Here is a 27,635-nt window from a genome sequence, read left to right on the forward strand (position 1 = left end):
TTTTTTTTTTTTTTTTTTTTTCTTTCCTTCCCCTCCCCCATGGGTTTCTGTTATGTTTCTCAGGATCCACATAAGAGTGAAACCATATGGTATCTGTCTTTCTCTGTATGGCTTATTTCACTTAGCATCACACTCTCCAGTTCCATCCATGTTGCTACAAAAGGCCATATTTCATTTTTTCTCATTGCCACGTAGTATTCCATTGTGTATATAAACCACAATTTCTTTATCCATTCATCAGTTGATGGACATTTAGGCTCTTTCCATAATTTGGCTATTGTTGAGAGTGCCGCTATAAACATTGGGGTGCAGGTGCCCCTATGCATCAGTACTCCTGTATCCCTTGGATAAATTCCTAGCAGTGCTATTGCTGGGTCATAGGGTAGGTCTATTTTTAATTTTCTGAGGAACCTCCACACTGCTTTCCAGAGCGGCTGCACCAATTTGCATTCCCACCAACAGTGCAAGAGGGTTCCTGTTTCTCCACATCCTCTCCAGCATCTATAGTCTCCTGATTTCTTCATTTTGGCCACTCTGACTGGCGTGAGGTGGTATCTGAGTGTGGTTTTGATTTGTATTTGAGGGAGGGTTTTTGAAAGCTATATAGGAATTCACCAGACACAGACAGTAAAAGAGATTTGCACAGCAAAGTGTCATTAAGCATGGCAGAGGGTGATACCAGACAAGGTATTCCCAACATACAAACATACACACATACACATGCACAGACATAATAACTTGCTGACCTCGCCCACCTCAGCATCCAAAGGAGGAAACATTTTAAACTTTCCAAAATAGGATAGAACACAGATTTAGCTGTGTAAAATGTAAAGTGCATGGGGATATTCTATTTGTTCTTTGACAGCATAAAAACTGTGCACTTTTCATCAAGCTAGAAATGGAAACTAGAGGCCCATTACAAGGACCACCTCACCGAGAGGTGCTGCCAGCCCCTTCTCACTGTGCCTCCCTCCCCATCCCAGCCACACTCTCCCCATTTGGTGGCTCTGTCACAGAACCCATAAGCCTTGGGGTGGGAAGGGAGCTGAGACCTCTAGTCCAATGCTCTTCCTCAGCAGTGTCCCTGAATGACAGCCGGGTCCCCCTCTTCTCATCCACCTCCAGGCTTGGGTGTGGTTCTCTGGCTTCCAAAACATCACCAAGCTGCCAGCTTGGACTGTTAGAGAAGGTTTGGATTCATGCTAAGCCCCCCAGCCCATCCCTTCCGCTTCACCCCTGAAGGATTATTCTGTTTTAGTCCATCTTCTACATGGTAGCCCTTCAGCTGTCTGAAGACTGTGTGTCTGCACGTCTCCCCACTGTCCACTCCAACCACTGCCAACTCCTGTTCTCCAGGCTGGACATCCCCCAAAGCCATGGGACTTTTCATATGTAGTCTGAAATCCACTCTTCTCCCCATAATTCCTGCTGTCCTCTCAACAAGCTCCAGATGTTTGTTGTTGTCTGTCTTTCAGGCCTAGTGTCCAGAACTGAACAGTTATGATGATGACAATGATAATAATAGTGATGATGATGATGAACACCTCACCTCTGTTGAACCTCCTGGGCCTGCCAGTGTTCTAGACATTTTGCATGTAGTGTTTCATTTAATTCTCAGAACGACTCTGCCATTATTCTCACCTTACAGATGAGGAAACTGAGGCATAGATAGATTAGGAAAGTCCCGTAAGTTCATAGAGCTAGCTAGTGGAGGAGGAGTAGGAAGGGACCATCACAAGCCTAATTCTGGGGACGTACTTCTCCTGATACAGCCCACATGCACATTGCTTCCTGACATTGAGCTCTCCTTAACCTACATCTTTCCACTTGCATTTCTTCTAGGTCACAACTCCCCCACCTTTTCTTAGAGCCTTACAAGAAGCCTGTGACATAGACAGGGTAGGAGTCACTCTCTTTGAACAAAGAAGTGACCAAGCCACAGAGAAGCTAAGTAACTTGCTCAAGGTCACACAGTGAGTGAGTTCCATCGTTAGTCAAGATGAAGTGTAAGTGACAACAGGGGCCAGACAGAGCCTCACCTCCCAGAAACTCTCTCCTGCTTTATGTAACCTGAGCGATGTTTCTAAGGAGGTTGAAAGGACATTGGGGCTGGCAGTGTAATCAGGTGTCTAACCCACAAGTGCACACCGCCAAAACCAATTATTCAAATGAGCTTCCCAGCCAGGTTCCACAGAAAAGGCCAGATGGCTAGATGTCTGTGGAGGCAACCCCCCATCTCTGTCCCTGCAAGCAGCTGAATAGCATTTCAAAGTTAGAGTTGATAGCAAGTTGATTGTAATAATTGATTCTATGGCAAAGGCAGGCCTCTGAGGAGACAGTAACCCAGAATGAGTGGCTGGGGTTTCTGGAGGAGCAAAACAGTAGAATCAACAACTTTGTCATTTCCAGTCTTAGTTCTTAAACCACTTGAATAGTGTTAGTTGTCTATGTAAAATCCTCCTGTGGCTCCTTGTTTGCCATTAGAAGGAAGCTAAACCCCGTAGCCTGGTATTCAAGGCATGCAGTGTCCAGGAACATCTTTCTCAGGTTCATCTCCCACTGTCCACCTTGCTCTTGTGCTAACATCCTCCATCCGCTCCCCTCACCTTCCTGGGCTGTTTGCAGGGCCCTGAACTGGCCTGCTCTTGCTCACACCTGTGTCTTTCCTGGCAACTCTGCTTAAGAAGCCTTTCCACTCAATCATTTCTTCCCCTTCTTCTTTCTGTCTGTTCCTCCCCCTCCCCACCTTCTTTCCCTCAGATGTTGACACAGCACACACTTCATACTAGGCACTGGGGGCCTGAGGTGGACTTTGCCCTGTGCTTGACCTCAAGGAGGAGGTGTTGGTGAGGTGAGCCTCAAAGGATGAGGGGGAGTTCGCCAGGGGGGAGATTGTCAACATGTTCTAAAACAGAGGAATAATCATGTTAGGTAATAACAGTGTTGATAACAATACAAGCATTAATTGAACTGATACAAGCTACCAGGCCCTGTTCTAACTGTTTTTATGTATTATTTCCACTGAAGATGGAACTCATCATACTCCTGCTCCTACTCTCTCCCTACTTCTACCAATTTAGAAGGTGATTGAGGGATCATAAAGATAGGGGTCAAAATACAAGTTTATTATTGGTAAAATCAGGATTTGGAAGGCATGGTTTATCTATGTGGCTAAAATTGACCTCCTTTTACTTCACCCCAAAGTTCAACTTCGCCACCAGCCCCAGGCCAAGCAGAAGGTGAGATGCCTCTCAGAAGGCATACCATGTGGCAGAGAGGAGGTCCCTCCCAGAAGGGTCACTGATCCCAGCAAGCCAGGCCTGGAGAGTCAGGGCCAACAGGCTCTGCCCCTTTCCTCAAGGGGACAAATCAGATAAGTCTCATTGCCTCCCTTGGGGGAGTGGAAACAAGGGATGGAAAGGAAGCAATTCTCCTTATTGCTGGAGACCAAGAGTCCCTGTTGGGGCTGAAAGCAATGGGAGGTTCCTCCCAACAACCCCCTCAACCTGTGAGGTAGGGTCTTGTATTATCCTCATATTACAGACAAGGAAACGGAAGCACATAAAGTGGTTGAACAACTAGCCCAAGGTCCTGAGATATAGGAGATCCAGGAGTCAAAACCAGGGAGCTGCCTTGAAGCCCCAGTGCCTAGCCTCCACATTACTGCCTGAGTCCTGAGTGAGCAGAAAGTCTTGGAGAATGCCAAGTGGTCTGACATGGCTGGTGCACATGGTCACAGCTGCAGACCACAGTGTAGGTTCACACACCACACAAAGGCACCAGCTAAGAAGGCAGGTGGAGGCTGGCATGCAGCCTAAGCCTGATCAGCCTGTGACTTGGAGGAATTGCATCAGCCCACAGGAAGGGGCACCTTCTTGCAGTTAGTTCATAGGATATAAAATGTGTAAGCCTTGTGGGGTATACAGATTAGGGACATGGTTGAAGAAGCTGGAGGAGTAAGTGAGGACCCATTTGTGGAGGGCCCTGGCAGTCATACCAAAACCAAACTATAAGACCAGTTAACACTCATCTCAAACCAGGCAGTTGTCTCCAACATTTTCCATGGCTGATCTCGTTTAATCCTCAAAATGGCCCTCTGAGGTAGCAAGATCAACATTTTGCAGATGAGGGCTGAGCCACAGAGAGGCCACACAGATAATATGTGGCCGAAGCCAGGATTTTATCCAGGCAATGTGGCTCCAGAGTCTGCATGCAAACTAAGCCACTTTTCAGGCTCAGACCAGGTGGGCAGGGGTCTCACCTGCTCCCAGAGCTTGTGAAGGCCTAAAGGACTTTTCTTCTCTTTTGCGTTTCCTTTGCCCTTTCTCACTTAAAAAACTCAAAGAGATGATTCCTAGCCCCAAGAGCCAGTGCACTCCTTTAGAAAATGTTCCCCCTTGGGTCTTGTTAAATGATTCTTTTGACTCCTGTCAGTGTTCTTATGGAGGGAAAAATAATCTATTGGTTCTGGAATAAACTTCCAGCTCTACTTTTTACAGCTATGTGACCTAGACCTCTGTTTCCCTGTCTTTGAAATGTGATGATAGGGTTTTATGAAATCTTGGGTCCTTCCAATTGGTGACTGGCTCTCAGAATTGTTTTTTCTTTAATAATTTTTTTAAGTTTATTTATTTATTTTGAGAGAGAGAGAGATAGAGTGTGCACACAGGAACAGGGGAGGGGCAGAGAGAGGGAGAGAGAGGATCCAAAGCAGGCTCTGTGCTGTCAGCGCAGAACCCAATGTGGGGCTCAGACTCACGAACCATGAGATCATGACCTGAGCAAAACCAAGAGTCCAACGTTTAACCAACTGAGCCACCCAGGAGCCCCAGAATTGTTTTAAGTCACAATGTGGAATGTCCCTGCCCCAAGCCTGGTATTGCTGCCAAGCAGGAGACTGGAGGGAGGAGGCTGAATCCCCAGAGCACATGTTCTCCATGAGAATGGAGAAGGCACTCCAACAAAGCTTCTCCTTATCCACTAGTAATAAGTTCTGGGAGAAAGGGCACAGGAATTTTAAGGTTAAAGATGATCCCTTTTCCAGGTGTGGTTTGAGTACTCCCTTTCCCGATCCCACCACCTTGCCAGAAAGGCCACCATTACAGGGTAAAGATCTTGCTGACCCTTGGAGGTAGGAAGTCCTACCTCATTCTAGCTCTGCTATGAACCTTGGGAATGTTCTGAACCACCTCACATGCACACACAACTTGTGCACTGCCCGAAGACTCCTGGTGAAGGGCCAAGGCCAACTGTGACTGCTCCCAACCACATGTCTGGCCAGAGCAAGCATACTTCACCCATTCGGAAGGGGCACCTATTTGCTAACTTGGAGGGGGTACCTTTTGTCAACTTGCATAAAGGTACTTTTCATGTCAACTTCCATTTGAGATTCAGTTTCCCCATTTAAAAATTAAGGATGTTGCATCCACCCCTCACCTCACATGAGTCCCCTCACTCGGGTGCTGACTTGACTCCCAGGACTGGTAAGAGAATAGAGAGAGGGGCGCCTGGGTGGCTCACTCGGTTAAGCATCCAACTCTTGATTTCGGCTCCGGTCATGATCTCACAGTTCCTGAGATGGAGCCCTGCACTGGGCTCAGTACTGACCACTCAGGCTGCTTGGGATTTTCTCTCTCCCTCTCTCTCTGCCCCTCCCCCTCTTGCAGGTGTGCTCTCTCTCTCTCTCTCTCTCTCTCTCTCTCTCTCTCTCTCAAAATAAATACACATTTAAAAAATCGAGAATAGAGTGATAGCTAAGAATATAGGCTTTAGACCTGGCGGACTGGGTTCAAGTCTTGCCTGTATCACTTGTCCTTTCTGGACTACGACAAATTACTTACACTTTCTGAACCTCTATTCATACAGTTTAATGGAGGTTTGGCTGTGTATCTGGCACTGTGCTAGTATGAAATACTCAATGGCAAATGAAATAGATTCACTTCTTGCCCTCCTGGTGCTTTCAGGTCTTTGAGCAAAACAGATGAATTTGTCCAAGGTCACAAACTACTCAGTGGTAGATCTGGGACACAAACCCAAGTCCTTCTAACTCGGAACGTATTTTCTTATCCATCCTCTGCTTTACCTTTATAGCCCAGGCCACATCCTTGTTGTGATAGTCTAAGAGGGAATGTGAGGGAAATGCTTTAAATATCCTAGTGGTGGTGATAGGGAGTGGGATATATTAGAATTATCCTTTGTGTTTGGGACAAAGGACGCTGCCCACTGTCCTCCATCTCCACCATAGTAGAGCCCACTCCACCTGCTAAGCATTTTGCAGGAGCTGTTGATGACAGATTGCCTGGCATTCCGACACTGGCCAATCAATACAGCTGGAAGGTGCCTCAGGCCAAGGGCAATTGAATCCCAACCTTTTAGTGACATTAAATAAAGCAATATTTATTTTGCTTTTGGTGCAAATATACTTAATCCAATCCAGCTCATTGGTAATGCTGGAAAACTGCTGCATTTGAGAGACAATTGCATGTGTGGTTCGTACACTCTGCCTGTCAGTGCCACCCTTCCAGGAGCATATAGCCCCACAGTGCTCAGATGAGATTGATCTGGAGCCACCAAGCTGTCTTATTCTCTATCCTTTAGAGATGAAAAGGAAATCATAAGGAGGGGAATTAAAATCATTGCTCTCATTCTAGCTGCCATTATGACAGCTAGGATGGGCATGATGCCCTTAACAAGATGGAGCTATTTATTTGCTATTTGAATAATATTCTCTGGAACTATGGGCAGAGGAGGAAGAGACCAATAAAGGAAGAGCAGATAGGAGTAGCTTGGGGTCTCTTTCATAGATCACACAGCCTTACCCATGGCTGGGGGACCTCAAAAAGTCACTGTAGACCATCCTTGCATCCATAAGATCTTGGCTCAAATCCCAGATCTATATCCTAGTAGTTGTCAAATGATCTTCTAAAGGTCAAATCTCTCTTGGATTTTATTTGCTCACTTATAAAATGAGGATTAATAATACCTACCTTAACTGGTTATTGTGAAAGCATCTAGCTTGTAACAGATACTTAAATGCTTTTCAAAATATGTCTTTAATACCTAAACTTTGTTTGCACATCTTCGGGGTATTCATTCATACATTCGTTCATTCACTCATTCATTCAATAGATATAATGAACCTTCTCTGCACCTGGGTCTGTAGTAGATAAGTTGGAGTGGAGGTGGGCAAGATGACACAAACATAGTCCCTGCCCTCACCGGGCTCACAGTTTGGAAGAAGAAACAAAAGATAATAAAGAGTAAAAAAAAAAAAAAAAAAAAAAAGTCAAGAGTATCTCCAACTCAAGAGAATAAAAGCATACATTATATGGTTACATATAAATTTGACTTCCACAAATTTGGATTTTCTTTTTTTTTTTTTAATTTTTGTTTATTTTTGAGAGAGAGAGAAACAGAGCATGAGCAGGGGAGGGGCAGAAAGAGAGGGAAACACAGAATCCGAAGCAGGCTCCAGGCTAAGAGCTGTCAGCACAGAGCCCTATGTGGGGCTCGAATTCATGAACCATGAGATCATGACCTGAGCCAAAATAGGACACCTAACTGACTGAGCCACCCAGGCATCCCTGGATTTTCTAGAATGATCCCAATGTCAAATATTGTGTCTCATCGGCACCATAAAGAGCCCCATTTATGTCAGGGCATGGGTCCTGACTTGGAGCTCATGCAGAAATTTTGTGTTAAAAATAAATAACAGAATTAGAAGAGCACCAAGAAGACAGAGACCCAGGATTTCACACTCAGTGACTCTAATTTGGCAATCATACTGTAAGAGCTCGACATCTGGAGGTCACCTTGTTCATTCCTCTGTCTTTAGGCAGATGGTTTGGGTCCTGAAACCACTGAAGAGAAAGAGCTGCATCAGCCCTGCCCTCCTGGTGCTTATAGCCTAGTTAAGGACAGAAGCATAATACATTAGTTGCCTGTTAGAAATATGTATAATTTCCAACCATTCTCACTTCGCTGACTGTACATGTCACACCCTCTGCCTGGAATGCTCTCTCAGGACTTGACTTTTGGCAAATTCCCATCCCTTCTTCAAAGTTCAGAGCAAGTTAAGAACTCCTAGAGGCAAAGATTGGGTCCCATGTAAATCTCGAATGTTGAAAAATGCATGCAGTTAATGTTAAGATATTGGCAATCCTTGACTATTTGGTGTTTCTTTTAAAAACTGTATCAATCCTTTTCCTAGAATATTTTGTTTTCTTTGTATTTTAACTTTATCAGTAATGTGTGTTTCCTTCAAGTCCCTAACTTTGGAGATAAAGCCCAATTATTGATGCTTTAAAATCATATAATAAGATTTATAGCAGCATTATTTACAATAGCCAAGATATAGAAACAGCCCACGTGTCCATCGATTGATGGATGGATAAAAAGATGTGTATACATACACAATGGAATATTATTAATCCATAAAAAAGAATAAAACCTTGCCATTTGCAATGACATGGATGGAGCTAGAGATTATAATGCTAAGCAAAATAAGTCAATCAGAGCAAGACAAATATCATATGATTTCACTTATATGTAAAACTTAAGAAACAGAACAATGAGCAAAAGAAGAGAGAGAGAGAGAGAAACCAAGAAACAGACTCTTAACTATACAGAGTAAATGGGTGGTTACTAGAGGGGATGGGGGTGGGGGGATGGATTAAATAGGTGATGGGGATTAAGGAGTGCACTTATTGTGACGAGCATAGGATGATGTATGGAAATGTTGGATCACTATATTGTATCTCTGAAAGTAATGTAATACTATATTTTAACTAATTGGAATTAAAATAAAAACTTAAAAAGTAAAAAAAAAAACAAAAAACAAAAAACAACCACAACAAAAAAATGTATAATGAGACAGCTGGATGAGACCTCCCTGAATGAAATACAACCTCCTTGTTTTACAAAGAAGAGCATGGAGCCAGGGGAGGGGAAGTGACTTTCTCAAGTTGATATAGACATAAAGGGCAAGACCTGTCCTCCTGGCCCCCAGCCAGGTGGGGCTCCTGCATCTTCACTAAAGTGTTTTCTTTAGTAAATACCCACCTGCTGATAGACTATTGCCATGAGAAGTGTTCTTTAAAAATCAGCTCAAAAAGTACCCAGCACAGGTCCTACTCACTGAGGAGTTTGACAAGTGCTTTAAATTCTACAGAGCTCTAGGATTCTTTGAGGATTGAGGTGCCTTGAGTCACCAGCCACACTTTATTTTCATCAGCAGGCTGGATGAAGGTGTTGACCTTTGAGGATCTTTGCCTCTAACTCTTTCTCTTAAGTTTTGAATCTCACTCTTTTGAATGAAAGAGGCTTCCTGGAAGCAGCATGGCCAAATGGGAAAACCAACTTGGGCTAATTCACCCTGATTCTAGTCTGGGCCTTGTGGAATACCAGTTAAGTGACCTTGAATGAATAGCTTACCTTCTCTGGACTTCAGTGCTCCCACTTAAAAAATGGAATCCAGCTGTGTGCCTGGATGGTTGTAAGAACTATATCATAGGAGATTGGGAAATTCTTGGGAAAGCATGAAATGCTCATTCAACAACTACTTCTTCAACTACTTCTTCTTCTTCTTCTTCTTCAATGTCTACGATAATCCAGACTCCTTCTCAGGCCTAAGAATACAAACATAAATAAGACATCATCCTCAATTAATTACTATATCTTTTGCTGTAGCCAATCTGATGGAGGTAGGAGGGGGAGCAATGGATGCCATGGGAACAAAGGAAAACTACCTATCCCACATTTGCAGAGAGTAAGTCAGCAAGCCTTCCTGGAGGAGGTGACATTTAGGTTCAGACAATTTCAACAATACCACAGTCCCCACCACTGTCACTGTCATCACTGGCTACAATTTATTTAATATTCAGTCTGTTCTGAGGATTCTGCTGGACCATTATTATTAGTTCATGGTCACAATTCAGGAAGTCAAGGTTGTTTTCCTCATTACACATATGATAAAACAGAAGCAAAAGAGGCTTCGGAAAAAGAAACGTTAAAAAGATCACATAGCTAGTAAGGAGTACAACCAAAGCTTAAACCCAACTGTGACTTCCAAATCTTCTGGTCTTCACAACACTGCCTTACAGGTCTGTGTGACTCTCAGAGGCAAGGCTGAGACTAGTGGAGGAAGTCACTGGGAGACAAATTTCAGCTGAAGAGAAGAAAGACTTTTCTAGCAGAGCTGTCCCAGAATGAGATAAGCTACCTGGGGAGGTGGTGAGTACCAGGTCATAGAAATATGGAGCAAGCTGGTGACTTGGCTAAAACATTGCTTAGGGCATTCTTATTTGGAGGCAGAGGAGAGGTAAGTAAGCTAACCTTCTCTAAGGAACAGTCATTTGTGATTAAGTCCTATTAACAACAATGTTCCATTCCAAGTTTTTAGATGCTCAGTGGAAGCTGGAAGAACTCTGGGAGCATAACACCCAGACCAATGGTTCCATCTTCTTGGTGACCAGCCACTGGGAAGTGAACAATATAGGGGCCTGCTGGAGTTTTCTATAAATTAGGCTACAGAGTTATATGGTTAAGGATGCTTTCCATTAAAGAAACAAGGACTAATTCCAGCCACTTAAGCAAAAAGGGAATTTATAGGAAAGATCACATTTAGAAAACAAACAATTAATAGACTGGCTTTGGAAGGCAGAAAATTGGCTCTTGGCAGAAGTAATCTACTTCTGTACCATGGTGGCACTGCTGTACACCTGACTTCCAGCCTGCATCACCTAGTCCAAGTTTAAATCCTGGGGGAAGTGGCTGTTGCCCGAGTCTGGTTTCCTGTTGCTGCCCTGGCTGGCAAATCACAAAGAGAGAGCATGTGGCTCATCTGGTCTTCTGTGGGAGGAAAAAAGGCACCACCATAGTCTCATCATCTGTAATGTTAGAGGAGCATACTCTTCCCAACCCTGTCCCATCTAATCATAGGGTTAGATGCTGGGCATTCCCCCAAAGAAAATGGGCAAATGCCTACTACATTAGGAACATGGACATGCACTCTGATCTGCCTGATTCCCAGACTGGAAGAAAAGATATGGGATATCCCTGACCACTGCTGTCTACTGCCCATTCCAGGCCCCTGTACACTGCAAACTTATTAGTCTATGTCACTCCTATAGGATGTAGCACAAAATAATAACAGAGACACCTGGGTGGCTCAGTCAGTTGAGCGTCTGACTTTGGTTCTGGTCATGATCTCGTGGTTCTGTTTCGGATTCTGTACGTCCCTCCTTCTGCCCCTCTCCTGGTCATGCCCTGTCTGTCTGTCTGTCTCTCTCTCTCTCTCTCTCTCTCAAAAATAAATAAACATTAAAAAATAATAAAAATAAAAATAAAACAATAATAAAATGTTCAACAAAACAACAACATAACATTTTAAAGTTGTTATTATATGTCAGAACCCATGCTAAATTAAGTTCAATACATGTGTTTATCTCATTTAATCCTCACAATATTGTCCTGAATTATAAGTGGACATAAGCCTGAAGCATATCTTCTTTCTCCTGTTAGCCTATGTTCTTAAAGGCCAGGAATGAAGTCTGCTTGTGAACCAGTCCTGACGTCACCTCCTTTCTCTCAAGCACTTTGTAACCTCTCTGGGTTTCAGTTTCCACATCTGCAAAATGGGAATAGTAATAGCACCACCCTCATAACATTAACTTCAATTACGTATTTTGTATTTGGTAAAGTACTTAGTTCTTGAGACCAGAGTAATGTCAGCAAATGTTCTCTTGATTGTGTTTGCTTCATTGGGTGATGCTGTTGTAACCTAGATGTAGGGCTATCTCTGTTCTTACTCTGCAAGCAGTAAAAAGCCAGCATCAGCACCAGGTTGATCTCAACACAGCAATACAAAATAATAATAATAATAATAATAATAATAATAATAAAACTCTTTGCAGGAATTCAAAGCCCTTCACATTTCACTGCCACCTCCCTTTATAGCCTTACCGTCTCCACCTCCCCACTACGTACTCTATGACTTAGCCAAACCAAACTATCCACTATTCCCCCAGTATCCTGGGTGGATTCACAGTTCCTTTCTTTGCTTCTATATTTCCTTTCGCCCCCAACACCTGGAAAAATTCTATTCATCCAGCAAGGCTCAACTCAAATGACTTCTCCTCAATGATGCCTTTCCCCATGTGACTCATGAAACATTAGCTATTCTCCTACAGGGTTCCGACAATGCTTATTTTAAGTGACAAGGGGAAATTTTTATTTACCACCCCCCATTCTTACCCCAACCATCTTGAAGGACAGGTAGATTCCGAGTACAATCCTTTATTTTTCTGAGTAGGGTGATAGATGGGGGATAGAAATTTAATAAATTGAGAGGGGGTTAAACTATATTGCTTAAGGAAAGAGAGGAGCTTGGAGGATAAGATGGGGGTGTAAAATAGTGAATCAGTGGGATAGAGGAGAAAAAGGAGGACAATTGAGGCCCAGAAGACAAAGAGAATGATACCCATCAGTTTTGAATCTGGTTAAAAATCTGCAAAGAGCAGACTTTTATCCTGTAGGTGATGAAGACCTATAGATGAATCTTGATTAGGAAAGCAAGCCAATCAGATCTGTGTGGGAGACAGTCTGGGGATTATAATAGGATGGCCTGGAGAGAAGGAAAGTGGCAATTAGAATTGTGAGCAAGCACAGAGTTTCAGGAACTTGTACCTCAGCCTGGGCTGGGCTGGAGAGTACCTAGAGTGTGTGAAGGCCTGGTGGATGGTGGCATGGGGACAGAGACCTGGAGGTGACATCTCTTCCCAAGTCTAAGCAGGGCTTTGAGTAGATCTGAAGTGAGAAAAGGAGGAAGAGGGAAGAGAAGAGAACCAGAAGCCATGATTGCACTTGTCCTAGTGAGGTTCTTTAATGTGCTCAAGGGAGAGTATGGAGAAGCTGGTCAGGATAGCCTCCACTGAGCTGGCGACATTTGAACACAGATTTGAAATAAGTAAGAATGAGTCATTAAGATATCTGGAGGGAGAGTATTTGGGCAGAGGAACAGCCTATACAAAAGCCCTGAGACAAGATGCACCTGGTGTGTTGAAGGAACAGTGAGGACTCCAGCATCTGGCACAGAGAAAGCAAGAGGGATGGTGGTAGGAGCTGAAGTCAGAGAGGTTGGCAGAGAAGGACCACATGGGGACTTGTAGCTTGTGGGGGGCTTTACTCTGCATCTAATAGGGACCATTTGAGGAAAGAGACATAATTTTACTTATGTTTTAGAGGATCACCCTGGATGTTGTGTGGAAAATGGGGGTGTAAGGGGAAGATAAGGTGAGAGGTGGGCTGGGAGGATGTCAGGATGGAAATAAGACAGGTAAGAGATTATTACAATACTTGGGACCTTGGTCCAAGCTCAAGGTAATATCAGTGGAGGTGATAAAAAGGAGTTGATTCTTTTTTTTTTTTTTTAATTTTTTTTTCAACGTTTTTTATTTATTTTTGGGACAGAGAGAGACAGAGCATGAACGGGGGAGGGGCAGAGAGAGAGGGAGACACAGAATCGGAAGCAGGCTCCAGGCTCTGAGCCGTCAGCCCAGAGCCCGACGCGGGGCTCGAACCCACGGACCGCGAGATCGTGACCTGGCTGAAGTCGGACGCTTAACCGACTGCGCCACCCAGGCGCCCCAAGGAGTTGATTCTTAATACATTTTGAAGGTAGAGACAATGGGTTACCTATGGGTAGGAGACAGAGAGGAATAATAAGGACACCAGTGACTTCAGCCTGAACATTTCTTTCTACTGCTCTGTGTAACACATGTACATATATCTGCGGTCTCAGAGAGTGGATACTGAAGTCAGACTCATCGACAAAAATATCTGAACTTCTCTGTGACTCAGCTTCTTCTTATGTAAAGTGGGAATTATAACAGTAGTGGCTTCATAGGGTTGTTGAAAGCATTGAATCAATTAATACATGTAAAATGTTTAGAACTGTCTCTGGCAAAAAACAAAGGCTAGATAAGTGACATAATGATTGTTCCTACTCCTAACTGTATTTTGGTAAGTGAGAAGCTTGGTTTGTCCTGTTCATACTGACTCTGACTTTGGGTATTGCCCAGGTGCTCTCTAATGGGGTTTGACCTGAACCGTCACTGGCTGGATCCCTCTCCGTGGGCTCACCCTACCCTACATGGAGTGAAACAGCTCATCATCCAGATGTACAATGACCCAGTGAGTAACCAAACCCATTCAGCACCTGCTGGTTTTATGCCTTAATCTGGGAAAGGGCAGCGTTGTACTGGGGATATCTACTAGGAGCTACAAATTAGGAGTGCAGGGTCAAACCAGGGTGGGTATTAGGCCTCCTGGTCTCATCTCTAAATGAGTAGCTTCCCCTCCCTTCACAAATACTGGGTTCAGTTGGGTTCAGGAGGTCTCATGGGATAAAGGAAATATATTGAAACAGATTCACATTTGTCAAGGCTCTTTGGCTACAAGCAAAAGAAATACAACTTGAAATATGCGAAATAGAGAATTTATTACAAGAGTCCCAGAATACTGTAGACTGGCCCTCCTCCCCTGTAGGACACAGGTGTCAAGTGTCACATCTAGTGACTCCCATCACTGGAGAGTGATTCGTTCTCATTTTCTAGTTCCAGTTCCAAAAGGACCATGACTGGCCTAGTTGTGAGGACATGCTACCACTGGGCAAGTCAACTGTGGCCCCAGAGGCAAGCATATGTAAGACAGGACAGCCTCACTGGAACCACATGGTTGGACTTAGGGGCTATGGTGGTGGTGGTGGTGGTGGTAGTGAACTTGTTCCCAGTGAAGAGGGCCTGCTATTCCAGAAAGAAGGAGAACAATGGGTGTCCATATTGAGTTTTCTCATAGGGGTAAGACTTTTAAGAAATAGGAGAAGACATTGGGGTTTCATAGGTTAGAGAAAGGAGGACGACCATAGTCATTCTATCTCTGAAGAGCTATCAGAGAGGACAGGACAGACATCTTCTGGGTGAAGGCCAAAGGTAGAGGTAAGACCTGTAGGGAAATAGAACTTTTTAACATTTAGAGCTGCCTGAGCCAGAGTGGGTGTAGGAGCTGTGAACTTTGCCTTACTAAAAGTGTTCACCTTGAAGCTAAATGACACTGTCAAAATGGCGTATAGAGGAGATTCAGTTGGAAGACGCTGTAGTGAGATAGCATCTGAATCTCTTCTAACTTTGATGACTGTGATTTCATGATCCTTTGATTTCCATAGCCCCTAAATTTTTTTCTGATCTGGCTGGTTATAGATATTCAATAACTATTGGTTGAATTGAATTGGATTAACTATGGCAAATCGTGTTATGCCAACTGTAATGTGGTTTATAGATAGAAAACAGTTATTCACTGAGGGGACTATGAAGAATGGCTTTAAAAGAAAAGACATGGGACAGTGATAAGGTAGGAGCCATTGAACAAAATGGTATTTTAGATGAATCCCTGAGGAGAGAGGTGGGGGGGCGGGGCATGGAGGAAGAACCAAAGCGAAGGGGGTTAGGTTTGCTAAAGAGAAGAGGCTTCAGCCTGCCATTGCTATCATCAATTGGAAGTCATTGGTTTGCTCACAAACAACTAGACACTCGTCCATGCTATAGAGCATAAATCAGGCAAGAATGAGTGACAGAGATATGTAGACACTTTCTGTGCCATGAATAGGTTGCTCATCAGCTGGCTGGAACTTAATAAACACATGGGGAGGCTGAACTCGTTGCATAAGCTGTGTTGTTCCTGACAGTCCACTCCTTTAAGTCCTAAGCAAGAACAGGGAGCACTAACCTGGGAGTCAAGGATCCCAGCTCCCTCCACCTCTTCTCTTTTCCCCACCCCTCTCTCCCTGCCCAGGCTTTTACTCCAGTCTTGCCTTCCTTATTTCTACAAATATTTATCAAGTAGTTTCTACATACTAGGCATTGAGGCTTTTTCTAGTAGTGAACAAAACCCTAACCCTGGCAATCTGCAGGGAAATAGACATTAAGTAAGTAAATACTGGTAAATACAGATTTACAAATTGTGTGTGGAATTACGGGGGGAGAAAAAAGTACTGAGAATGTAACCTGTGGGTAGGATGGTTATAAGTTTTGGCTTGCCTGGGGCAGTTCCCACTTATACCTGTTGTCCTAGAGTATGAACAGGGCCCCCTTTCGCTCTTAGAAGTGTCCCAGTTTGGATGATAAATTATACCGTCTCTCTACTTAAAAGCTATGTAAAAGCACTTAGCAGAGTACCTCGTGTGTAGTAGATCCTCAACAAACATTATTTGGATTGGATTAAAAGTCACATTTGACTTTAAGGGACATTGTGTCCAGTTGCAGACACTGCAGTACCCAAAAGCGTCTGCCCTAATAGCTTTAAATGCTTTCTACTCCTGACCTTCACTGTTGCGCACATCATCATAATCACTCAACCCAAAGCTGTGTGAACTGCCAGGACAGCTTCTGGCCTTGTTTCTAAATGCTCACAGCCTCACTCCTTCATCCCAGTGGCCTTCTGCTTGACAGAATCAGCAAGCAGGGGATCAGCAGACCCTCACTGGTGGGCAGGGACTATGTCTGTGAGCATCGTCGTTCCTCACCGAACCCCTTCAGGTTCTAGCTGGATGCTGGGAATAATCAGAGCTGCTGTCCACCCCTAAGGAGTTCACAGCCTGGTACAGACAGGTATTTACAGGCAGTTATTCCAGGTGCATTTGTAGAGGGAGGCACAGGGGCTGTGGGAGCCCATGGAAGGAACCCAACCCAGGAGACCACACCTGAGCTGATGTGTGAAAGATTCCCAGGGCAGGGAAAGCTTTCCAGGAAAAGGAGACATCTGTGCATCTGCCTTGAGAGGGAGGCACCCTCAGGAGATTTCCAAGTCATTCAGTGTGGCTAGTACTAGGAGCAGACAGAAGGGCAGAGAGGGTTATGATACAGGGTGCAATTTGGACTTTTAAGCAGGGAAATGATAGGATCAGGTTTGCATTTCAGAAAGACCCCTCTGGTGTCTATAAGGGGGCCATTTTGGAGGGTCAGGGGGCCAGGATAGAGGCTGGAGACCAGTAGAGCTTACTGCTATAGGCTTGGAGAGGCATTATGGAGGGAGATGAGGGCAGCTTAGTGCCTGGCTGATTGGATGGGAAGGGGTCTTGCATGATGCCCATCGTTTGGCCTGGACAGTGGAGTGGATGTGGTACCCTTCCTGAGATGGGAACTCAGGAGGGGCAGCGAGACTGGGCACAAACTTTAGACATGTTGACTTTGAAGTTGAGCAAAAGTAGTATGTCCAACCTACACTGTGAGTCTCAGGCACGAGCTCTTCTGTGTCCCCACCTGACAACAGGAGCCTGGTGTCCTGTGTTGATGATGGCATTTACTTCAAAGGCTGCTTTCCTAGCCCTTTGCTCACTAAGCCCTTTCCCCCGCCCTATGGGTCTTGGAAACTAAGTGATGATCTTGACCATGGAGTGTTTCACCCAGAGGACTGTACTGGATCTCAGACATAAAGTGTTTTATGCCCCACTCCTGGGACAGCTCCCTGTGGACAGCCTGGCCTTTGTTTACCAGTTGTGATGAACTGTCCCCTAGGCAGAGTCTGGCTGATTCATCTCAGAGTCGCCAGTGCCCAGCAGGGACCCAGCCCTGAGCAGGCACTCAGTGTAAATGCTGAGCAAATGATGAAGTAAACCAGAGCCTCTGTGAGTTGGTTTTAATATGATTTCCCTGATGAAAAGAAGCAACTGGGCCGTATTACCTCTCCCCAGTCTCACCTCCCACTCAAAGTGTCCCGGATGCTGCCACCACCATCCATGTGTCCTTTTTTCCTGAAGAGTCTGGTGTATGGACATAAAGCCTCTCCTAGGTTTCCCTGCAACCTGCTGAGATTGTCCTAAACTCTCAGGGACAAAACCTGAGATGGTATTACCTGCTCTGGTTCCCACGACACAGGCTTCTGGTCACCTTCACTAATATGCTCCATTCGTAGCCTCAGTGCCCACCCCATTCTACCCACCATTGAACTTAGCTTTCTCTGGCAACCCAGAGCCCCCTCAGATCCCTGGGTTTCAGTCTTCCCACCGTCCAAACATGTCTTACTCGGGAGCTGCTCTTCGACATTTCATCACCTTCAGTGGTGAAGACCAGGGGAGCCAGTTCCATCTCTGCTCTATATCCAGGTTTCTCCTTTCCATTCTGAAGTTAGGTCTGAGTACTCTACCTCTTCCCCAGGTAATTAGCCCCAGAAATGACATCACCTTTCAGGTGAGAGCTCAGCCCTACCCATGGAAATTTGGCTTTATCCTGGCACACGCACCATCAGCCACACAACCAGAGCCACTTGCACACAAGAGCACACACAGGGCCCTCCTCTCTCACCTATGTCCAGTTACAATCTTAAAAAGTTAAGCCCATTTACGAATGAGCTTCCTAGGACCACCCATCTATAAGTCTCCTAATGCCTAACGATCTGAGAGGCACACCCAGAGAAGTGTTCGGCAAAGATAAACAAAAAAGCAGGTGTTGCTTTAAAATGCTCAGTTAATTGAATGAAGTGCACATTTCTCAATGCATGGGCAAACCCTCTGTAACCTCTGGGGTCATAGAGATTAATGGGGCAGGATCTCAGGTCAGGAAGAACTCATAATCTGATGGGAAGTCCAGACTCTTAAGAACAGTTTTAATCCAAGGCAGCCAGGAAGGTGTGCTATGGTAGAGAAAATGCAATGCTTTGGAAATATGGGGTTGGGAGAGATTCATCCAATATGTGTGGTGTCTGAAGGATAGTTTTCTCAAGGATTTTGGACTGGGCCTCTAGCAATGGCGGCTGTAGTTTAGGGGTGAGGGAGGTTACAGGGAAAGGGGAGAGGGCATTCCAGGGAAAGCTCTCAGAGAAGTGAGAGAGGCCTCAGCTGCTGAGCTGGTATGCAGGATTTATGACAGGCAGCGCAAGAGGGCAGTGTGAGAGGCAGATGGGAAGAAGCTCATGGGTGAGTGAACATGGAGCAAAGGAATTTGGCTTCTTCCTATGGCCCCATGCTCTCTTCTTATTAAAATCAAAGTCTTAGGCCCTCTTTTGCATTGATTTTTGATTGAATTAAAAAAAATCAAAGCTATGGAACAAAACACCACTTGTTAGGAATATTCCAAGCACACACCCTCTCTCAATCTTAAGAATCAGTGTAGTCAATGGAGAGCCATCAAAAACATTTGAGCAAGGGAGACAGAGATCAATGAATAGTATTTCCATCCATTCAGTCCCCCAATTTAAAAACTTAAGTCATTCTAAAATTTAAATCCAACTGGATCTCTCCCTGCCTGATTAAGACTTTTCAATGACTCCCTATTACTTGTGGAATAAAGGCCAACGTTCCAGGAGTGCTATTCAAAGACATGCCTCATGCATATCCAGCACGTAACAGAGAACATGGCACCAGAGAGAATATTATGTTGAATGACATATGCTTTAGAAACTTATGAAAGCTGCAGTGTGGAGAGTGGATCAAAGGAGATGAGACGAAACGAAAGGAGAGAGTCCCGTTCAGTGCTTATTCCAGTAGTGCAGGTGAAGGACAATGAGATCTGAACTGGAGAGTGGTGAGCACAGCTGCTAAGAAGACTCCCTAAGGACTGACAGTGGGAGGTGAGTGGGTCCCCTCCTGCCCTTTCTTTTGCCCCCCGAGTCCCCCAAGAACCCAAGGGTCGCTTTTGCGAGGGGCTTCTATGCTCCAGGGGCGGGGGGCAGGGGGTGGTGGTGGGGATTCCTCCTTTTTCCTGGAGGAGAAAGGCCTGTGTTGCTATAACAACTTGGCTGTAGCTCTTAAACAGATCTGTTTCCTTAAATCATTTAAGGAAAATTAGCTGCCATAACAACATGGAGCAGTTTTTAAAATAGAGCAACACAGGGCCGGGTTGTTTTTTGTTTTTTTTTTTTTTCCTTGCTTGCCTCCTGTAGTCCTCAAGATAAGCTGCTCTCTTTCTGTCAAATAAATAAATAAGTTATAACACATCTGCATGACAAACAGAGCAGCCGGTGGCATGGTCATCTAACACACACAGAACCAGCTCTCATTCATACTGCACGGAAAACACACACACACACACACTCACACAGTCACACAATGTGGAGATGTGCAGAAAATGCCTACATTCACATACCGAAAACAAAGTATATGCATAAAAGCACCATGGACACGGTGCATACAAGACAGACACATAGATAGGTGTCAAGTTATACATGATCACACATGGAACATACACACAAACACACAGCCAGGCAGTCTCCCCACCCAGTCAAAATGGCAGGAAGTGGCCCTTGAGGTCTGCTCTTCGCATGGGCAGAGGTTTCACCGGGTCGCTAGACCAGAAGGCCCTGAGACGGTAGCTCCTCACTAGAAACCAGGGGGTGCCTGTGTGCTCATACCTGACAGCCTGGGAGAGGAGTCTTGCTACTGGAAAGGGTAAACCCACCTTGGCAAGCAGGGGGGTAGAAGGTTGGGGGCACTCCATCCCCACGCACATACACACTTAGGGGCAAACCAGGAGAGGAGGCCACAGCCATGGCCTTGGGCTGGGAAAATACTCCCCCTGTGGCAGGGTGCTTATCACCCCCTAGGAGGAGGCTGTACCACATCCCTAGGGCATTTGCAGACTGTCTCCCTGAGGCCTCAGGAGCTCTGGACTGTAGGTTCCCAAGCTTTTGTTGCATCCACATGTCTCTGGCTATATTACCCCAAAGATCCCCTGCAGGGAGCAGCTAAAGCCTGTGAAGAGAGACTGAGAATACTAGCCACCCCCCACCAGAGTGGCAGAACCACTAATTTGCTTGGTGCTCTTAGGCAAGTCTCTTCCCTTCTCTGGGCCTTTCACTCCCCACACCCGCTCCCACCCCACCTCACCCTACCCCAGTGTATACACTGTAGGTGTTGAAGGATAGACTCCCCAGGGCCCATCTGGCTCCAACAGTCTGTGTCTCTGTATCATCTTGGAGTTGTCTGTTGGTTGTGAAGGCTCCCCTGATGGGTGAGATTTCCATGACAAGGCACAAAAGTCTGGCTGCTGCCAGAGAAGGACAGCCTGGAGTGAATGCCTCGGAAGGTGCTTAGCACATGGCAGATGTTCTGTAAGCATTTGTTTCCTGAGCCTTAGTGTGTCCATCAGGTAGAAGGGAAGAATAAGCCCTGGCCTGTTTACCCACAGGATGGAGAGATCCGATGTATGCGAATGTAAAGCGTTTTATCAAGGTGAAGAAGGACTATTGCCCTGGGTAGGGTGAAGAGAAATGCCCTGTTGAAGTGTCCAGACTATAGCCAGCTGCCAGAAGTTTCACAAGGGATAGACTAGATGCACTCACCACAGCCATAGATCACACACGCCAGTCTACTCAGTTATCTTTCCACACCTACCAACATGGCCCAGGAAAACAGTAAATAGCCACCAGGGGAAAGGTTCAATGTGGAAGTAAAGAATGAAGGTAAATATAATACTGTACAGGGGGCTCTGAGAACATAGGGGACTCTGGGTTCATGAAATTTTTACAGTTTTTTCCTACAATAGTTTGAGACGGTTTTGAAACTTTAAGAAATTTTAAGGGAAAATCATTATTTTTCTAAAGGGCAACTTCTCCCATCTGTGATAAAAGGCATGGTTTTTCTGTCTCTCTAGATCATAACTTTGACTCTGGCAGCAAGCAGGGTAGAGAGGGATCTCTCACTTCAGAGTAATATTCCTGTCAGGGTGGTTGTTTCCTTCAATTTCTCTAACATCTTTTCATCCTGAAAGACTCTGGATACTTCTCATCAAGTAACTAGGTACATACTGTTTCAATGGCATGGAGATCAGCAAAGCTTCCAGAAGTTTCCCTTTAAGCCAGCTCAACTAAACTCTTGTATCTCATTTTCCTTATTTGTAAACTGGGATTAACAATGCCCATCCCATGGGATTTCTCTCAGGGTAAGATAATATGTATATAAATCGCCGTCAATGGTAGGTATATGAGAAATGGAGCCACTAGTATTTTTATGCATTTGGCCATTACAGCACTTACCTCACTGTTCCCACTGTCCCCAGCTCCCATACCCCACCACAGACTGTGATTCCATTGAGGTCTTAGACTTCACCTTAGCCATTTGTGATCCCTGATACCCAGGGCACAGGCCTTCCATGAATGTGTGTTGGGTGAGAGAGAGAGGAAAGACAGGCAGGGAAGAAGCAATCTGCTCAGCAAGACCTAGAATTAACATCTGAACAGGGTTCTGAAGAATGGATGGGAATTTGCTGAGTCAAGAGCAGGAAGAGTATTTCAAGTCAAGAGACACACTAAGTCACTCTCCAAATCCTACTTAATCCTCAGAACCCACCTCCAGGCCCACTTTCTCTAAGATTTCCCTGAACCCTTTGGCCCACAAAGGTTTTTGTTGCTTTGTTCTTCTATCATCAGACTTTGCTTCTTTCATCTAGTAGTTTATTCCATAAACACACAGGGGGTGTATTCTGTAGGCTTGGTGCCATAGTAGCATCTCCTCTGACCTGCTCTGGATTCCAGTTTCTCAGCTAAATTGCAAACCCTTTCAGAGCCAAGGATCTGCCTTTACCTCCTTGCTCCCCTGGGCAGGGCTGGCCACTCACTGGTAGCTCAGTGAGAACCTCTTCAGCACTGATTAAAAGGCAGTCTCTCTAGAGGGTGGTTGTTAGGATTTCTATATGCATCCCACAGCGCTGGGTACACCCCTGGTTAAGCACACATCCTGCTGTGTTCTTGTGGTGGTTTTCCTGCCTCCTTTAGACTGAGCTTCTCAAGGACAGAAACTCTGTCTTTTTCAGCTTATACCTCAGTTACCTGGCAGGGACTCACCCTTACTTAGTAGGCCCTTGATGAACGTTTGGGGAAATCTTGTTAGCCACCTCATCTGACACAGTGTTTCCCAGAACGATAGCACGAAAGCATCCCAGGGAAATCCATGGCACCCTCGACTTTCAAACCCCTACACTTCTCTCACTGTATTGCATTTCTGTTGACTCACCTTCTTTCCTTCATTTTTTGCCCCTGCTGATCCCTTGTCACTAAGAGCTCCCATGTATGGAATTTTGTTCTCAAGCTCACAAATTCAGAAATTCTAGAATGTTAGAATCTAGTCATGTAGGATCTGCTACCAATATCTGTTTAACTTACCCTGATTTCTAAATTAGACCAAGCTTGCTTCTCCATTTTCCCTATCCCATGATCACCCAATTATCCAGCCACAATGAGCTGAAAAGGAGTCTCTGTGGACAGTCCCAGAATAATCTCTTTTCACTTACCCTTCTCGTCTGGTATACCTCCATGTTATCTCTTCCAGGAGTCCCCAGTAACCTATCCCATCCATTTCTCACCCCCCAGCAAACTCCTCCCCTTAGGGCCCCTGGTTTGAGGAGGTTAGGATCAGCATACAGCCTGTTACCACCTTAGACTCTCAGCCTGACCATCCTATTACCATGTACAAGTCACATTTAAGATGTTTTGTGTTCGACGTGTGAGGAACTTCTCAGAGCGTTATTTTTGGCTGTTGCTGTTGGGAGGCTCTCGAGCCCAGGAAGAATTCATGCTGGTACATCAAATAGCATATTGCATTTCAGAAATTGGCCTTAGCCATGGGAAATCAAGTAAGCCAGATGCCTAATTAGTCCATTATTTACCGTGGTGGAGAGAGCTGAATTCTGATGAAAGGAACCAGACTAATCACTGCTTCCAGCAAGAGGTGAACTGTTTAACCTTTCATCAAGAAATTGCCCCTATCCTCCAGAAGTTCTGATGCCCACCTCCCAAGCCCTGTCCTGGTCCCAGGTGTCTGGCTGTGAGACGTCTTATCAGCCAGGACACAGCCTGACCTTCTGGCCAATGAGGCTTCGTGCTATCCCACTCAGCAAGCCATTCCAGGTTCATATTCTTGTTCTCACTCCAAGACTAGTAAAGTATATAGATAAAAGAGTAACTTCCCTGCAATCTTCAAAAGAAAAAGGTTGTTCATTTATCCATTCAAAAAACATTTTCAGAGCCCAGTCACCGTATACTGGAAGACAAAGACAAACAGGAAACAGTCACTTCCCTCAAGGAACCGATGATCCAGAATAGAGAGTGGTTTTCAAACTGTTTTCAGAAAAACTGCAAAAGGTCTGGGGCTCCCATGGGTAGCTCCTCTCCATTTTCACCTGCGCGGTAGAATTTTGTGATTAAGGGCTCAGGTTCAGGTCTGGGGTTTAAATCTCATTTCAACATTCTATAGCTTTGCTATCTTGGGCACGTCCCTTACCTTTGCAAGCAGCTGCTTCCTCCTTTGTAAGAGGTTGTTGTGAGGGTTAACAGAAGTGATTCCTGTGACTTGCTGAAGGCACTTTGCCAGGGATAGATATTCTCAACAGATGTCAACCTTTATCAGTTTATGACAAACGTGTTTGAATAAAGGATTCCATGGCCAGAGAAAGTTCACAAACCCCTGGTCTAGGACTTCCGCCTCAGGCTTAGGACCGCAGGCCAGGGTATTGAGCACTATGACAGGCGAGGGGCCTGGGTGCCACGTGGGAGAAACAAGTCATCGCCACTGGGCTTGGGGTCAGGCCAGGCTTTCTGGGGAAGGTGACCTCCGAGGTGAGTTTTGAAGATAGACGAGGAGCTGTTTAGACAGACTGGGGAAGTGTTACAGGCGGAGGGAACAGCGTGTGTGAGCATACACCTATCAGGTGACTATACTCAGAATTCTAAGGAGTTTGGTGAGCTGGACTGGGGGAGCATATGGAGAAGAAGTGGGAGGTGAGGAGAGGGGGTAGGCAGAGGCCAGTCATAAAGCCCAGGAAGCTTGGGCTTTATCCTGAAATCCAGGGAGCTCCCTATTAGGGAGTAGAAAGGATGTGGAATTCAAAAGGGAGAGGAAAAAAAAAATATTACTCTGACTTTCTGGGGTTTTAAATACATTGTTCTGTTTGTAGCCTTGAGCCAGCAATTGTAGTACTACAAACCTAGACTAAAATAATTTGAAGTGTGAATAATGATTTATGCAACAAAAAAAAAAAGTCCACCAAATCATTATTTATAAATAGTGAAAAACCAAGAAAAAAATCCAAATGCCTAACAGTGGGAAACTGATTAAGTGAATCACGATACATTCGTATAATGGATGTTTATGAAGAGTGTACAATATTATAAAAATGCTTATGCTATAATTTTAAATGAAAAGAATCAGAAGACAAAATTACATGTGTATTATGTGTTAAGACATATAACAACTAGGTTTAACACACACACAAAGGAATGGATGTAAAGTAGATGTTAACAGTGGCATTTCTGGGTACTAAGGTTGTTTCCTTCCTCTCTGCTTTTGTATATTTCCCAGCAATTTTCCACAAGTATATTTTAACTTTAAAACTGGAAAAAAAATGTATGGAATGAGGAGGGAGGCTGGCCCCCCAGATATGAGGAGGGACCTCATTTTATAAAATAAAATAAAATAACCCTCAGAGGCAGCTACTTGGTGCTGGGCCAGTCCCTAGGATTAGAGCCTGAGGAAGCCAGCCCAGCCCACATTAGAGAAGGAAACTGGGGTCAGTTGATACCTATCTATGCATCTGTCTTCTGACTAGCCATCCTTTTGTCTGTCTTTCCACACAACCATCCATCCATTGTACCTCTACTACCCTTTGCTCACAACTCCTATCCCAGAGGCACCCACGTCCAGGCTTCTAACATCCTAGGAAGTCTGCCAACTCTTGGCCCTCTTGGTAAGTGTAACAGGGACCTCACCACCCCAGAGCAAACCTCAGATTGTGCCCTTTCTTCCTACTTTGTTCTCATTCTAAGTACCTTGGCCTTTAAGCACCACCCTGTAAGCAGGAAGGACAGGGGGCAGACCCTTTACTCTCCTAGGGACTTAGAGCAAGGACTGAGCAGTTAGCTGGACCAGCCTCCAGCTCCTGCACTTCCTACCATCTCACCTCTCTCAGACTCTGTGGCCCGATCTGTGAAATGGGGTAATAGTCTTTCCTCATAGAAGAATTATAAGGTTAGAAAATGACACTACACATAGTGCGGTATTTTCTAAGGCTGGGAAATTATAAGCACCCGATAAATGTTAGCGTTTATTCTTATTATAAACTCAAATCTAGTAGTATACGGTAACTGATATTTCAATGTTAATTTCACAATTTCGATGTTAATTTCAGAACATGATCACCATCTGTAAACTGTAGTATTTAAAAAATAGCTATAGCTCTGGTTATTAAAAGAGCATTGCAAGTAGGTCTTAAAAGAGAGCAAGCCCTCACTTTTCTCTGGGCTTCTCTGACCACCCCCCAACTCCCTCCCATCTGTGAGTCTTTTCTTCAGCTTGAGCTAATACCTTTAATTGCATGACAGTAAGCTCAGTTCCAGGGGTGAGAGCCTTTCTCTCTCAGGGCTTCCTGTATTGGTCCGTTCTAATCCATTCTGGGTGAACTTTACAGTTTAACCTTCGGAAGGCAAGAAGGCAAGATTTCTGTCACTTCTAGGGTTTGGGTATGTGCGCATGTCTGTGTATAATCCCTAAGGGATGACAACAGCAAGGATGGTTCCAAAATGAATACCGGAAACGTGACCCTCAGGAACCCTCCGGGGCAATTCCAGACCCTGAGTGTGGCCTGGAGCTGGTTTCGGGGGCTGAGGCTCAGGACCTGGGCTTGCTGGAAGGTGGAGTTTGGACCCTGATTGGCAGCCAAGTCTACTTGACGAAATGGCCTCTCTCTGGCTGTGTCTACAGGACCTGTCGAGGCTAAAGCTTTTCTTTAAACTCCTGGCACGACCAGCACACACACTCAGCAGTCAGAAAAGTTGACTTACTCAGGCTCCCATTCACAAATGGATACTTTCTTTCTGCTGGAGTTTAGCTCCAGGCTGTAACCTTGAAAAATCCTCTACCTGCCAAGGCATGTTCTTTAATAGACATCTTTGCCATGTGACTGGATTTTCTGGAGTGGATGGGACAAATGAAGACAGCTTCTCAGGACCTTGGGGTGGGGGTGGGAGTAGGAAAGAGGGAAGGCACTGTTATTTATTGAGCAGGTGTTAAGTGCTTAGTCATTGTCTCATGTAACCCATAGAACAACCATATGAAATGGGCATCATTATCCCTGTTTCTCAGGTGAGGAAACTGAGGCTCAAAGTGAATGACACCTTCCACAACTCCCCACCCCAACCATAATCTCCCCTGTTGCACACATTTATCACTCCACAGCACACTGATTGGTTTATGTGCTTGTTTTCTCTACTCAGCTGTGAACTCCTTGAAGGATAAAACTGTATCTCTCACCTCTGCGGTCTCTTGCCCAGGGCACAGTACCTAACACATTAGTAAAATGTCAGTCGCAAGAAGGAACAAATGAAAAGCGGTCAGAACCTGCAAGGTCATGGCAACTGGTAGTAGCAGTTGGAAACAGAAGATCTGCAGGAGCCCAGGGCCGACTTCTGTAGTGCCTCGGGTGAGCTGCTCCCCAGGGGAAGAGCAGCCTGCAGAAGGCTCAACATTTCCCAGGGGGTCTCCTCTTTCATTTTTAAAACACATGTAAATGGTGAACCTAGAAGACACGCATTCTATTGATTTACTTTTTTCTTGAATATGATGACACCTTTTAGTAGCAAATGTTCAGAATCGTCCCCAT

The 27,635-nt window shown here is 45.0% G+C and overlaps 1 protein-coding gene across 3 annotated transcripts in view; it reads left to right on the forward strand.

Annotated features, from left to right (window-relative positions):
- BEND5 (BEN domain containing 5) overlaps positions 1-27,635 on the forward strand; it is a 1,448,520-nt gene that overhangs the window by 1,331,556 nt on the left and 89,329 nt on the right. For all 3 annotated transcript variants that reach the window (XM_049618594.1, XM_049618596.1, XM_049618595.1), the window contains exon 9: positions 14,079-14,190. In XM_049618594.1, coding sequence (XP_049474551.1) covers positions 14,079-14,190 — 112 coding nt within the window. The remainder of the gene's footprint in view (positions 1-14,078; positions 14,191-27,635) is intronic.

The sequence above is a fragment of the Panthera uncia genome (assembly GCF_023721935.1).
Source record: "Panthera uncia isolate 11264 chromosome C1 unlocalized genomic scaffold, Puncia_PCG_1.0 HiC_scaffold_4, whole genome shotgun sequence".
Taxonomy (NCBI): domain Eukaryota; kingdom Metazoa; phylum Chordata; class Mammalia; order Carnivora; family Felidae; genus Panthera; species Panthera uncia.